Source organism: Dioscorea cayenensis, chromosome 16 (assembly GCF_009730915.1).
Source record: "Dioscorea cayenensis subsp. rotundata cultivar TDr96_F1 chromosome 16, TDr96_F1_v2_PseudoChromosome.rev07_lg8_w22 25.fasta, whole genome shotgun sequence".
NCBI lineage: Eukaryota > Viridiplantae > Streptophyta > Magnoliopsida > Dioscoreales > Dioscoreaceae > Dioscorea > Dioscorea cayenensis.
In genome coordinates, this window is record NC_052486.1 from 1,734,330 (window position 1) to 1,749,540 (window position 15,211).

Consider the following 15,211-nt stretch of genomic DNA (forward strand, 5'->3'; position numbering starts at 1 on the left):
TAGGATTAGGGTTTTTAATTTGGGAGTTTGGAGATTTTTTTTCATAATTTTTTTAATTTAAAGATTGGAACATGAATATCATGGAGTTCTCTATGCAATTTAACTTTTTTTTTTTCTTGATAAAAGTGGGTAAACCATCAATTTAACATTGCTTTTTTTAATTTTTTTAATTTTAAAATTATATTTTCATCATAAACTTATCAAATCTCATTTGTCGTCTTAATCCAATGTTGTCACCTCATGAATTACTAGAGAAAATTCTCATTTTTTTAAAACTTTTTTTAACTCCATTATTTGTGGGCCTATGATCATGATATTTGAGGATACAAGTGTTTTTCACAAAAAATTTGATTTTCAAACTCAATGACAAAGACATAACAGTCTTTTTCTTAGAAAATTTAATTCCATTACAAATTAGTTTGCCTTAAAAGTAAACTTTTTGAAAAGTAAAAATAAATTAATGATATAAAAAATTAAACAGATAATTGAAATTTCCATTAAAATTTGGAGACCAAATATTAATCATGCAAATAATTTTCTCAATAAATAATATCAATAATGGCTTGTCCCAAAAACTCCTCTCTTGCATTCTCTCCTCTTGTTTCTCACGTGTTGTACTATTACTATTTTAGGCACATTTTAAAAAAACCATAAAAAAGAACAATGTTTTTTTTTAAAATAAACAGCCGATTTAATAAAACCGTCAAACATTAACAACATGAAAATCATGTTTAGGCTGTTGTAGTCCCCACTAAAGTTTTTTAATAATAATAATAATACACGTTTCCCGTGATCCTTTGCACGTGGTGGGAAACGAGGGAGACCACCAGATGAGAACCCTTACAGTGATAACTGGGAAACGAGTATTTGCCAGCCGCCCATATGGGGAAACGCTAATGAGAGGGAAACGGCCTTGATGCCATTTGACCGTTTCCCTTTTCTTACAATGTTTTTTTAGAAGATGCTCCATCACTGGCCACGTGTCCGGCAAGAGTTTTGGCGTTTCCCGTTACGATAACGTACGGTGAGGGTACGAAAGATGGGGACACGTGGACACTATGAAAGAATTTGCTGTCCAGTGTCGCGCACGGGATCCGTATGATATGCACTCCGGGGTTGCTCAGAGACCACGCCAGGGATTGCGCGTTGATAGGGACGCTCCATAGACTCTACCTGCGCGTCCTTTTGGGCCCCACTTTTTTCTTGTTTTTGGGCCGGGCCTTATTGGCCCAATTAGGGCCCAAGTGTCTAATTTCATGAAACGCTTATGTATATATAGGGTTTTATTTTGCTTCTATGCCCTTGTAAAAAATTGATATCTGTTTATGTACTCCTGTAAATAATATTTATTCTTAAATGCCTTTTGGACTGAAATTTAACTATTTAAAGAAAAAGGTATTCTTTGCTTTTTCTTTCATTTACTTTGAGAAAAATATATATATAATATATATTTTTATATTTCAAAATATTTTAAATTAATTTTTCAGCTACAAAGTTATGTAAGCAAATATGAATTTTTGCAAGTATACAAGCAATTTTTTTCACTAGTGTATAATATAATCAAAATACCACATATACCCTTAAAGTTTATCTATTATGCACATCATACAAAATTAATTAAAATACTTATGTATGTATGTATGAGTGATTATAAAAACATTTATTCATAAAAATAAATGTATATAAAAAAACTTTCAGTTTGGTTTTTGTGGATTATCAAAGATATCTCAGGTCTCAAATTAAACATCTTACGAGTTAGACCACTTTCATAAATATTATGAGTATTTATTAATAATGACTATAAAAAATTTAATATTAAATAATTTTTTTTATCTAAGCCAGGTGAAATATGAGTTTTTTTATAAGGTTATATATGCAAATTTCCCCAAAACAATTGGGCCAGCCTTCGGGTTGTCAAAGCTCGTTAAGCCCGGCCCATTTTTGGTCGAACTTTCCAGTCCGCCCATCTATAAGACCATGACCGGAGGATTAGCTGTGCATCTCTTGGGAGAGTTCTGGTCCGACCCACTCTTATCACATGCCACGTCATGCTTCACGATTCGTGTCATCTGCACATGCGAAATCCACCCGTAGAATTCACGGTCGCAACGCGTTTTACACTACTCTTCTCGTACGACGCTCTCCATCACTATATAGAGAAATATAAGAAAAGATCGAAGAGATCGAGAAAAATTGTGGAAAAAAAAAAAAAAAAAAAAAAACGAAGCTCACCGGCCGAGAGATGTCGCAGAAGCGGCAGCCGGAGGAGGGCGGCGATGGCGGCGCCTCCGATGAGAAGAAGCGGCCTAGAGTTCCCGCTCTCCATGGGTATGTGCTTCATCTCGTTGTTTTGATTCTATGGTTTCAGAGGTTTCATTGGTTTTTTGGATTGGTGGATTCAGGGTGGTGATTGAGGCGTTGAAGATGGACGCGCTTCAGAAGCTTCTTGCTGCTCTTGAGCCCTTGGTGAGAAGAGTGGTGAGTTTGGTCTCTCTGATGGAATTCGTTTCAATTTCTTGATAATCGTTTGATTGTGATGATTGAATCCTTGGTTTTTGGAATGTTTTTTTATTGTGATTGATCTGACCCTGTTTCACTGCGTTGCTTTTGCTTGTTCCTTATATTTATCAAGTGCAAAATCGATGATGTTGCTTTTGATTATTGGACTTTGTGAATAAATTAATACATTTTGAGTGCAATGATGTGTTGAAAATTGGAATTAGTGGCAGAGGATTGGAAGATTTTGGGAGATCTTGAGAAACAGAGGACTTTTGTTTATGGAATAATTTATTGCTCTAATAAAAGTATACTGTTTGACACCTATTTGAAAAATCATCTTGCATAGAAGAGAATTCAGGAATTTGATCCAAGACAGGGTGCTAGAAGAAAAATGCTGAGAAATGATGAAAGTGTGGGCAATTGAAAATGAGATTTTTAATATGGTGGAAGTAACATTACAGATGAATTTTGTTACAGGATTGAAACAGTATAGGATGAAACAATCAATCAAGATTACAGTGACTGTTGATATTTTTTTCTTGTTTGTTATTTTCTTTTTGTACATTGCCTCTTGTTTCTTTAAGAGGTTATAGTCCCAATATTGAGCAGGTGTGACAAGTCATTCTACTAATATGGATTTCTGGATGGACATATTGGATCCAAATTCTAAATAAAATGAGCATTGCAGTGAAGTTATGTGAAAATATATAGTTTTCATTGCATATGTGGTGAAAGATAATTGTCATAACGTGTATTATGGAATTATCATATAAGTAATCTAGGAAGACATAAAGTATTTGCTTGCAATTTTATTTTTACATAAAAATCAAATTTTTTCATCTCATGTGAGAAAATCAGTAGGTATTTGTTATGGCTTTGTTAATGTTACTGTTTGTCTTTAACCAGTCAATTCTGTTTCTGTTGCATTCATTATCAGGTGAAAGAAGAGGTTGAATTAGCATTGGCAAAACATTTGTCTTGCATAAAAAGGTGATGAATTCTGCTTGTTATATATTTGTGTAACTAATATTATTTTTAAATCGTTACTCTTTTTCAATGTTACCTTCTAATTTCAATCACATAGATATTACACTGACTGGCCTCTTTGTCATCATCCAGACAGTGTGGAAAACAGGTGTACCCGTCTGCTTCCGGAAGCCTTCAACTACAGTTCATGAGCAAGCTCTCTCTTCCAATATTCACCGGATCGAAAATTGAAGGGGAGGATTGCAATGTCGTAAACATAGCTCTAGTTGATGGATTGACTGGGCAAGTTGTCATGTCAGGTCCTGAGTCCTCATTGAAAGTTGAAATAGTAGTTTTGGAGGGAGATTTTGAAGGTGATGAAGAAGACAACTGGACATATGAGGACTTCAGAAATAATATTGTTAGAGAAAGGGAAGGAAAGCGCTCACTTCTTACAGGAGATGTGTATCTAGAACTGACAGAAGGAATTGGAGTACTAGGTGAGCTTTCATTTACAGATAACTCTAGTTGGACAAGAAGTCGGAAATTCAGGCTTGGGGCAAGTATTGTGGATGGTTGCTATAATGGAACGAGAATAAAGGAAGCCAAGACTGAGCCATTCATGGTTAAGGATCATCGTGGAGAATGTGAGTGTTTTAAGTTTGTGAGCAGATCTTTTCTCCAGTTTTTAATTGCTAAATATATGCACATTAAAAGAAAATTTGCACATACAGTGTCATGCCATCACTCCACATGGTTTTATCTTTTCATAATAGTATATGAAACAATTTGCACTTTTGATAATGAATCTTTTTAATAGCTATGCAGAAATCTCACCTTTACATTATTATTTAGTATAGTAAATGCATATCAGACGTCTTTTAAAGAATTATGCTATATCAAGATTGATGCTCAATTCTAAAGTTTATGATATGAATTCATTCTTGCTGCTGACTTCACTTCACGCAATCAGTTGGTCTTCAGCCAGAGTTTGTAATACGTTTCTTTTTTATTTTTAAGAAATGTTGATATTCACTTTATAACTTCACCATCTCAACCAACTTATATTCATATTCAGTTATGTATATGATCTTATATTTCTGCCTGTGCATGGGTGCATGTGCATGCACATACATCCATGTGCATTTAAACACATAATGATGTCTTGGTGTGCCCACATGTGTCTTTTCCATACTCACAGTTTTATTATTTATTTGCTAGGAAAGATGCGTATCTAATCGATGCCTTCCTAATCATGAATTAATTAAAGTTTAGAGTTTTAAATTCCATAGCTTACTGTAGGCATTGTCAACAGTATTGCAAGAATCAACGTTAGACTTAGATAATCTTGATCTTAGCTATAAAAATAAAATATATTTTGATTGTTTTGGTTGATTTTGTAAAAGTTTCTTGGAGAATTTTAGATTTGGAGTGTTTCTTTTGATATATGGTGTATCATGTAAATCTCAATTCTGTACGTTTTTTGGCAGTATATAAGAAGCACTATCCCCCTGCCCTGATGGATGAAGTCTGGCGCCTAGAGAAGATTGGTAAAGATGGCGCCTTTCATAAGCGTCTGAGCATTGAGAACATCAACACCGTGAAAGATTTTTTAACTCTACTGTATACTGACGCTACAAGGCTCCGAAATGTATGGACTCACCTCTTTTCAACTGTTTCTTGCTTGTCTGTCTTATCATCTTCATTTATCAAATTTCTATTATATTTCTCTAAAGTTACCATATCCTTATTAGATCCATGTGGATGAACACACTGCAAAGTTACATTCACAACTTAAATTTTTCCAGCTTATGACTACCTTGAGAGTTGTTTTGCACTCATATAACCTAAGCAGCCATCAATCTGCCCTTTGGGTTTAAGTTATTTCTCATGAAATACTAGAATACTCTCACCAAAATTTGGAATGTGGATAACTTCTGAGTAGTATCTATCCTTGCTCAAGAAGATTATTAAACACCTTTTGACTGAGCATCCGGTTTCCCTTATGCAATGTAGATCATAAGCCCCTTGTTTTGAATATCATTTTCTTTGGGCATGGATGTTGTTCTGGTCTGGCATCAGTACCTATTACTTAGGAATTCCATGTGGTCTGCAATCAAAAGATGCCTGTAAAAGAAAATCCTTTAAGTAAGATAACTTTGCTGTATTGCAATAACCAGCTTCTTTATTCGCACAAGCTATGCAGATATTAGGCAGTGGCATGTCAGCCAAGATGTGGGAAGTCACGGTGGATCATGCCCGCACCTGCACACTTGGTAGCCAGATTCATTTATACTATGCTAATGGTCAAGGCAAAAATGGAGTTGTATTTAACGTTGTGGGTCAAGTCCTTGGTATCCAATCTGAAAAGCAATATATTTCAGTGAACAATCTTTCAGATGAACAGAAGGTAGAGATTTTATTACTCTTGAACTCCTCATTTGCCACAATTACTAGAATAAACCTTTTTTTTGTCCTTTGGTGGTTAGGCAGACGCACTTCTCCTCGTCAAAGCTGCCTTTGAGCATTGGAATGATGTATTAGCCTTTGACATGGGAACTTATGTTGGCAGTTCTTCTAATGTGCCACCTCATTTATTTCCCACCGGCTCTCAAGTCTCATCGGACATTTTCAACAATTTCTCAGTGAGAGCGGACAGTTATAATCTACTAAACTCCAGTGTCTCATCGTCAGAGACCATTGGTGGTACAAGGGAACTGGATGCCTTCGTCTTACCATCTGTGGGAAGTATGGGTTTTAAATTTGACACTGATAATCATAGCCTTATTAGCAGTGATGTCTTTACGAATGCAAGCAGAGAAATACAAAGGATTTCCAATTCCGTACTATTTGACGAGTGTGGTAACCAAGCTTACTTCGGGGAAGATACATTGCAATACCTGAATCCTGAAATCTCATTGCTTTCTCAGGGCTTTGTTGCAGATTCTCCGGCTGACCTGGGAACTGCAGTCACCAGTTTCCTTGCTAGGTCCCGGTCAACTGCTCGAGGTAAGGCGTATGTGGGATGGAAAACATTGATATCAGTGTTACAATGGAGATTCTCTATAAAGAGAATAGTTGCTTTGAAAAAGAGAAGGGTGCGCGAGAAGTAGAGATGTGGTTGAAGGAATATAGGGCTTAAGTAATTAAGATATGTTTGAATAAAATATCGGTAAGTGTTTTGCATATATATGCCTGTGTCTGATTGGGTAGCACAACAAACACCGCCGACTTTTTAATTGGTGTAAATATGCATCTTTTGATGTTTATTGCTTCACAGTTTTGGTAGAAGTTTCAAATGTATATTGCAAAGCATTTTGTATAGAATCAATAGGTCAAAAAAGTTGCTGGGAAATTTCTTCCTGCACTGACCTTATGATATATAGCATGAATGCAAGTTATTTCTTGATTGTAATTTTGCTTGTTGGGAGGCAGTTAGTTGCCTAATGCGAAACCAGCGAATAAAATAAAGTTGAATTATTTTTTTAAAAATATATAATACAAGGAGCAATGAGAAGATATATTCTCATGATTTTTATTTTTATTTTTATTTTTTTTAATGTGGAGATTTTTATATTATTTTCAATTATTTTTTCCAAAGACGTTATTTTGAGTTGTACAATATTATATATATATATATATATATATGAACAGATTTACTTTTATAAATTTTTAAGGATACCTTCTAACTTTTCTTATGCATTGACTTCTTGCAAATGATTTAAAATTTGGTGGGAGACTGAACACTACTAATCTGGGAACAAAAGATGACTTAAATTCACAAGTTCTGGTGAGTACAATCTCAAAATTCAATCACAAAATAAAATTACACACCGGGACTATAATTCATGTTACAAAATGATCATGTTGGCTTTTAAACAAATTGCCATGGAACTACAATTTACAAACACAATTTCAAAACTCTAGAGAAGTTGGCGCTATTTCCCTGACAACATTATACTCTGAAATTAGGATTCGAACCACTTTCTTATGCTGTAGTTATACCCAACACAATAACCTTGTGTGCTGCTCTGTGTTCTACTTTAGCACAAAGGTCGGCATGTTCACTTCCTCTTATTAACAGGGAAGTGGAACAATCAAAAATGATTTCTTTCACCATCTGACAAAACAGAAACAAAAAACTTGATGCATTTTTATTAATAATCACAGTCCACTGAGGACATCATCAAGAGGAGCTAGCTTTCATGTACAGTCTTCATTTGCTCGGGGATGCTGCAAACGGTGGGCGGTCTCTCTTTCGATTTAGAACTTTGTCCTTCGGAGATGTTTTTGCGCCAACACCTGCCTGTCGCATCATTTCTGTAAACAAAGTAAGATGTTAAAAACATGCCGAAGAATGAGAAATCTGTGAACTGATGATGCACTAATATAAATCATGAATCACCTCTTTCCCTCTCAAGCTCTTGATCCAGCTCTTCCTTCCACTTTTGTCGCCTATCTGAAAAGCTTGAGCTGCTCAAAGCACATGTTTCATTTAATAAAAGGAATTGTTTAATGCAAGCCCAAATAAACTCCTAGAGTTTGCTTGCACTTAATTAGTCTTATGCTTAAAGAAAAATAACATGCATTTGTCTGCTGACAAACCTTATGCTGTTGGGTTCTTTCTGAGCATCTCGACGAGGTAATTCTCTCAGGATTCGACTAATCCCCACAGCATTGTTTGAAACTCTAGCGTTTCTATTCCCTGGACTCATGTTATGCAAAGTATCCACCTCTGTGACTGACGCCTCTGTAACCATCTGGTTGGGTGATGATAAATTTTTAGTAGTCATTTCCACATTTTTTGTGATGTTTTCCTCTGATGCATCTTCAATAGGTGCATTCGTATTTGAAGAATTGAAGAACTCCTCATATAATGGTGTCTGCATCTTCTTTAGATCTAGGGCCTAAACATTGCAAAGGCAATGGTTAATCAGCATATGGGCATACAAGGACTATGTAATCACTATTGCTCAATTCTAGCATTATACAATATGACCAATTAAAGATGCAGGGTTGATAATTACAAACCTTTTCATCAAGAAATGCTCTAATTTTTGTCTCTGTGACTTCATCACTATCCTCACACGATGCCTCACAGGGAAACGTGAAGTCAGTAGTATCCCCTTCTTTGACAATTTTTGTAGCATCATTAATATTGTTACTAAATTCTTCTGAGACTGTTCTTTGTTCTGGGCTTATATTATATTTGCAAGGCCAATTATCCAAGGGCTCTGACATGGGATTAAAACTCTGAAAACAATGAGACATTCACAAGTAAATAACCATAGAAACTCTGCAGATTATTGGGAGACAATTATGCAAACAGTTCAGTATTGATGCAAGTCCATTGAACTATTCTGTAGTACAAGGAAATAAGAGTATCACCTTGACAGAAGTTGAAAAATCATCTTTGTCATCAAGTTGGCACATATCATCACTAGCACGCATATCCCATACTGGTGTTATTCTTGAATTGTTCCCAGAGTACATCAAAGAGCTGCCACTATATTGATCGAAGTTATTCAAACCTCCAAAAGTAGTTCCACAACTTGCCACTGGATTCCATCTGCAATTGGAAGAAGCCTCTGAGTCACCATAAAAATTAATAGATGTACTAAAAAACACATATAACATTAACACTTCTTACGATTCTTTTGCATATGATCTGGCTGACATCAGACTTTTGGGTGGTTCCTGAAGATGTGATATCCATTAGAGTGAGAACAAAAAACATCAAATAAGACAACCATAAAGTGGAAGGAACCTATAAAGATTAGACTGACCACAACTGAGGACTGGTAAATTGGATGGCAATCCTGATATTCCCCAGTTACGAAAGGATGCTGCATAGTAAAATCAAATGGATTATCGGCAATCATGTAAAATAATTCACTTCAATATAATGACTTGGACTGGGGCAAGTCCACTGGCATTGTAACATATAATTTTGCTTGACTATGACATGGCAAACTCACCTTTAGCAAATCAGATGCACTTGGCCTCAAGTTCGGTTCCCTGTAAGAATGTGATAGTCATTCACTAGGAGCTATAGAAAGAAGCATAACAAGTGAAATACCTAAATCAGTGATATTCCAACTGTTGCTTGCAAGAAGCAAAGTTAAGAAGGAACTAGCTTGGTTGGTTTGCAAATGTTTCTGTTGAAATGTCTCCGCAGGATGGACATTAGCTAAGTATAAACAATAGGTACACATGAACTGAAAGTTCAATTAAATCTTACAAAGATATGGTAAAATCTAGTTGCATGCTTCAACTTCAATCAAGACAATAAACAGTTACACATCGCTAATATAGCTAAACCTCAAAAACAAAAAAATGTAATGATGATCCTGATTAAGCAAAAATTATCAGCTACAAATTCATTCAGGAAGCAACTAAGAAATAAACACACACTCAAGACAAGTTTCCTAAACTACTTTTTAAAAGACAGTTAATAGATTTATCATGAAATCGGCAATTAAAATCAATATCTACAGTAGGTATGCTTAGAAGAAGAAAATAAACCTATTGGAGCAACACATCAGATATATCAGACATGATCAATATACTACAGTGAAGGAGACAACTGAACATAAACAAAAACAAGATTATTTGTGAGAATTAAAAGGCTATGCTTGGAACAGCCCCGCAACATTATGCAAGCATGTCAAGAGCAGGTCCACACATTTTGTCTTCCCCTTGGAAAACTGAATAATAATACATAAAAAAAATGACAGATGGGTGCATACTTCTGCAAGCATTTCAACAGGAAAATCCTTTGCCTCCAAAGAAAGATGCTCTGGAATTGGAGGGTGTGACTTTGTTGTTCCAATGTGAAAAAGTGCAGCAACCTGCATTGCATTTAAATGCAATAAGAAACAAGACGGCAGTAAATTCATTTAGTGCAAACAACTTGAAACTCTGGCAAAATATTGTGGTGAAGGAAACCAGCATATATTACTATACCTCCTGAAACTGCTGGCTCCATGGAGGTTTTCCTGTGGCCATCTCAATAACAGTGCATCCAACACTCCATATGTCAGCAGAACTGGAGACTTTATTGAATTAGGAATTGCAAAATTATTTACATCAGAAAAATAATTAATCATCATGAACTCTTCAAGAAACTATTTACAGGAAAGTCTTCTAAGAACATATATGTAATATTGGATATTCACAGTTGAAGATGACACGCAAGGAAAGAGGAGTTTCACCAATTACTAATATTTCAAATATATTATGTATTAATCAGATTATCTTGCATCAAGAAAGGATCATTATCATGTGCAAGATACAACACAAATTGGGTATTCAAATGCAGAGGTATTTAATTCAATCAGCATGTACCCCCATGCTCAATTTCACATGCCACAAGACGAAACCACAAAATGGACACGACAGCAAGTCGGGGAAAAGTAAAGGAGAATGCAACATTACTAAATTAAGAAAAAATGAATAGACAAGGCAAAAGATAGTTGGTACTAACAAACTATGCCCTGTCTGAAGAATCACTTCTGGAGCCATCCAATATGGAGTGCCTTTCATTGACTTGGCAGCTGTCATAGTTGCCTGATAGAGTTCATGGTGAATAATTCAGGAAAAAAAATTATTAATTAAAGATGCCAAAAGTTGTTATGTCACCATACCAGCTTCACAACTTGTTTCGACGCACCAAAATCTGCAAGCTTAATACAACCTTTGTTATCAACCAGAATGTTTGCCCCCTGAAAACAACACATGATTTAAATTTGAGATACAATAGCATTGAAAACAACTAGGTCATAACAAATGAAACGCAGAAGAATACCTTTATATCTCTGTGTATGATGCCATTCTGATGAAGATACTCCAGCCCTTGCAACAACTGCTTGGTATACATTCTTATAACCTTTTCCCAAAAACCAAATCAAGCAGAAAACATCAGTATGTTCTGTGACAATTCACAGGAGTTCGAAGAACACATTTACTTACAGCTTCAGGGAAAGACCCAAACTTTCCAAGCAACGAGGATATAGATCCTCCTGGGACAAATTCCAACAAGATATTCAAGGTCTCTTCCTCTCTAGCAGTCCCTAAGTACCTCTATAAGATATGACACAAAACAAGAACTTGCTATTACAATCAGAGTTTACAGATTGATCCTTCCAAATAAAGAACACTCACAACAATGTTAGGATGGGTGAGGTTCTTGAGAAGCTTGACTTCTTCCTCCAGTTCCTTTATATGAGCCTACCAACCAATGGAAATTGCCAACAATCCAATAAAATTAATAATAAAAAAAAGCAGCTTGAAATGCAAATAAAAAAAATCAAACATCTATAACAAAAGTTCCAAAGAAAATGGAATTCCATACTTGCGCTTTCTCTCGGGCACTGTTCGTCCCAATCAGAACCTGCCAACCAAATCAAACAAAAGATCAAACAAGCTCCACAGCCAGGAATGGATCAGAAAACCTAAATCCACTGAAAATTCAAGATCCACAACCTGCTTGACGGCCAGGAGCTCTCCAGAATCAAGATTCATACCCATGTAAACTTGCCCAAAGGCACCACATCCAATGAGCTCTCCCTTCCTCCACCTAATCGGAGGGCCATCATCCTTCGAAGGAGGCATAGAACCAGAAGGGATTCTAGGAAGAAACCCTAATCCCAAACCAAAAGCCCACCCTCGATTTCCGGAGGCAAGATCCGATCTTTTCACTAATGCCGCCGGCGCTACCACTGCCACCACCGTCGGAGCTTGGCCGGAAAACGAGGGATTTGCGTACTGATCCGAAGATCTCTTGCATGTCCTCCGAGATCTCTCTCTCTCTCTCTCTCTCTAGGGTTTCGCAGTGATCGATGGAGAAGAGAATATGGAAAACTCGAAGGCACTTGGAGAGATGGTTCTCTCCCACTCAGTCCTCATTTTTCAAAAAATTTGACTTGGGATTCCGAAAATGCCCTTTGGAGCCGTTGCATGCCCACTTCGCGCTCGGATTCCTGTACAAAGTCCGAATCTTGAGGCAAAAGCACCCGATTCACACACAGATCCTGATAAAATATTGACAAATTATTATTAAAATTATTATTATTATTATTATTATTATTATTATTATTATTAAGGAGAAAATTACCAAAGGGTTCCTAGATTTTGACATTATTACGAGTGATTTAAAACTTGTTTTTGTGATATACAAAATCATGGGGAAGGAGCTCCCAAATGGCATGGACATGGATGAAGGAACTCACGATGGAGTTCATGACAGTTTTAACAATGAAGTTTTTGCCGACATAAATGGGTTTTTTACTTGAAAATCTTTAAGTGGTGTGGCCAGTAGCGCTCATGATGACATGAACAGGAAGACTTCTAGGCAAATGGACAATTTATGTGGTAAGACACCAATAGCATCCAACAGGCTTGTGAGGCATGGAATCTCCTTTTCTCAAGCAGGCACCCCAAAATTGTCAAAGTAGTCATGATCGACGGACTTTCTCAACCATAACATTGTGCCCTTGCACAACAAGAGCATTATCCAAGTTCAAATTGAACAGTGATGCGCCAGAAAGGAATTGAGCAGTTCCCTTTGCTAGCTCAGGGAGATCGAGATGCCACTAAACCAATCATCAAACGTTGTCACTTACCAAAATAGCCATAAGCCTGCACGAGGTGCTTCCGACTTAGCCACAATGCAGAAGGACTGCAAACATCTAGTTGTTTCCCTCCATAGTTCGAGCACTTGTCACAAATGCGGGTGATTGTCGTACCCTGCCCAAGGACCGGTGGGCCACCGGAAAAAAAGTTTAAGGTCAAGTAGAAGCCAAGAGACCAAAACGAGTAGTGAAGGCATACCCAAAACTTATGGAAAAGAGAACGGTTGATCCCACGTACGACCCAAGGACGGATATATACATCTTGAAGGATGTTGATAGAGTTCCCCCAGTTGTAGCCCCAGTTGAGCTCTCATCCGCTCCACACACCAGATTCCTACTGCATCCAAAGGGAAAAGCAAGATGAAGGAGAAAACTACGACGAAGATCACATTGGAGGCTATTGGGGATGATGACCACTCAGTAGATCATGAGGTTTAATCGGCCGTTGAAACCCAGTATGCTGGTGAATCCCAGCTTGCCGACGAGGTCCTGGCGTCGATGGAAGAGAGAGGACCCCTTGGTCCATGCCCCATCCTCGAAGGGACATGCATTCTATCAGATAATCCTTCAAATGCATTGAAGAACCCAGGTAGTCAGGCTTCGTATAATGCTGTTGAACGACAATTACCTCCCGGCATGCATGATGCTGACGTGTTGTTCCATGATTTATCCGCACGACTCCACGTTTAGCATCCTATGCAAGGCAAATTCAAATCCCGAGGCGAACTCTCTCCATTTAGCATCATGTGCGAATTAACCGCACCTTCTCAAGTTGGTGTAATTCAAACAAGATAGCTAGTTCTATTGGACTTGAGTGTGTTTCAACCGCACCAATTAGGTCTAATTTTAACGCAAGTGAGCTAGTTTAGATAGTTGATTCAACTAAATCATCTAGGCCGAATCAATTGTTGAGTCCAAGCTTGATTCAAACCAGGCCAACTCAACTAAAGTTCGGCCCAATTGTCTCGACCCACAGGAGCTTTTAAGCCCTAGGCCATTAGTTGCTTCTGATTTGAGCCCAGCTACAGTAGGAGTTGTAGATAGCTCAAGTCAGGGCCCTTCTTTAGGGGATCAACTACGGGAGTTATACCGGGATTTCTCCAAGGCACCTAAAAGGGTGCTTATCCCCCCGAGGTTCTCTGGCCCCTAATATCAAAACTATTATGATAAACTTTTTCCTCCCAGAGCCCAACACTACTTTCCCAGAAGATCTTAAGGAAGGCTGGGTTGAGGATGATTAGCATGAGGATTCCCTAGCAGCGAAGGCCCCAACAAAGGAAAGAGCATATAACTCCCTTAGAAGACTTTGGTAGGAGCTCTATTAGCCCTATCCACTCTGTCTCGGGACCCTAGGAGTCTGATCCTGAGTTTCCTGCTATAGCCCTTATCCTAGTCATAAGGACAGGCCCCATAGCACCCCCTCTCCCAAAGTTGGCAACCCTAGCAAATCATTAGAGCATCAAACGGAAGAAGCTATTGTCATGATAGAACTAGGATACATGGTTCATGACCTAATATCCAAAGCACAGCTAGGGAAAAAGATGCCTCAACACACTCCCCAGAATGTACATCTTCGACCCTCTTCTTAATTTTTGTTTGGTATGATATTTAGCTTGAATAATATTGTATGCCATATGACATTGTTCTAGATGATCACTTAAACCACAAATTTGAATGTTTCAATCACATTAGACACCTAGATACCCTTCTAGCTAGCCACTTAAAGGCCAAGTAGGGCCCCTCAATGGGGCCCCTGTATAGATAACCCTGCCTAAAGAGCATCACTTTCTTGGAATATTGGTGGTTTTGGCAGGCCAAATAAAAGACATTTAGTTAGGGACTTCCTTGACCTTCACAATAATGGCATGCATCTACTATATTCAAGAATAAAAATTAATTGATGTTAGCTATTTGATCTGGTGCTCAATTAGCGGTAGCAGGGTTGACTACTTATGCTTTTCTCCCGCCTAGGGATATTCTGAAAGGATGATCATCTAATTGAAGGGGTATATGTTCAAAGGAACCCTTATCCACTCGGGGAATTTTTTGCCTAATTGTGGAATTCACAAACCATCTTAATTAGTGAAGCTGGCTCTGTACCACAATTTACATGC

General features: G+C 37.4%; 2 protein-coding genes across 4 annotated transcripts; one reads left to right on the forward strand and one right to left on the reverse strand.

Moving 5' to 3' along the window:
* The first annotated feature begins 2,174 nt into the window (after positions 1-2,174).
* On the forward strand, positions 2,175-6,986 carry LOC120279106 (calmodulin-binding protein 60 B-like). 3 transcript variants are annotated; one of them, XM_039285969.1, is made up of 7 exons: positions 2,175-2,328; positions 2,403-2,478; positions 3,437-3,489; positions 3,619-4,112; positions 4,956-5,116; positions 5,672-5,875; positions 5,955-6,986. In XM_039285969.1, exons 1-7 carry the CDS (start codon positions 2,243-2,245, stop codon positions 6,576-6,578), a joined length of 1,698 nt encoding a protein of 565 aa, XP_039141903.1. In that variant the 5' UTR covers positions 2,175-2,242; the 3' UTR covers positions 6,579-6,986. The 3 variants fall into 3 exon arrangements, with proteins under 3 accessions (XP_039141903.1, XP_039141904.1, XP_039141905.1); XM_039285970.1 differs by having other exon boundaries at positions 5,959-6,155; XM_039285971.1 differs by lacking the exon at positions 5,955-6,986 and having other exon boundaries at positions 5,664-5,804.
* A 234-nt stretch (positions 6,987-7,220) lies between these two features.
* On the reverse strand, positions 7,221-12,332 carry LOC120278809 (mitogen-activated protein kinase kinase kinase NPK1-like). The gene is given in 19 exon segments (XM_039285544.1): positions 7,221-7,785; positions 7,871-7,938; positions 8,071-8,372; positions 8,497-8,718; positions 8,854-9,034; positions 9,116-9,162; positions 9,252-9,311; positions 9,444-9,483; positions 10,215-10,237; positions 10,239-10,316; positions 10,432-10,513; positions 10,952-11,034; positions 11,112-11,189; positions 11,273-11,353; positions 11,437-11,547; positions 11,629-11,694; positions 11,819-11,857; positions 11,950-12,105; positions 12,107-12,332. Coding segments are annotated over 19 exon segments (1,968 nt in total). The 5' UTR covers positions 12,254-12,332; the 3' UTR covers positions 7,221-7,681.
* Positions 12,333-15,211: the final 2,879 nt, after the last annotated feature.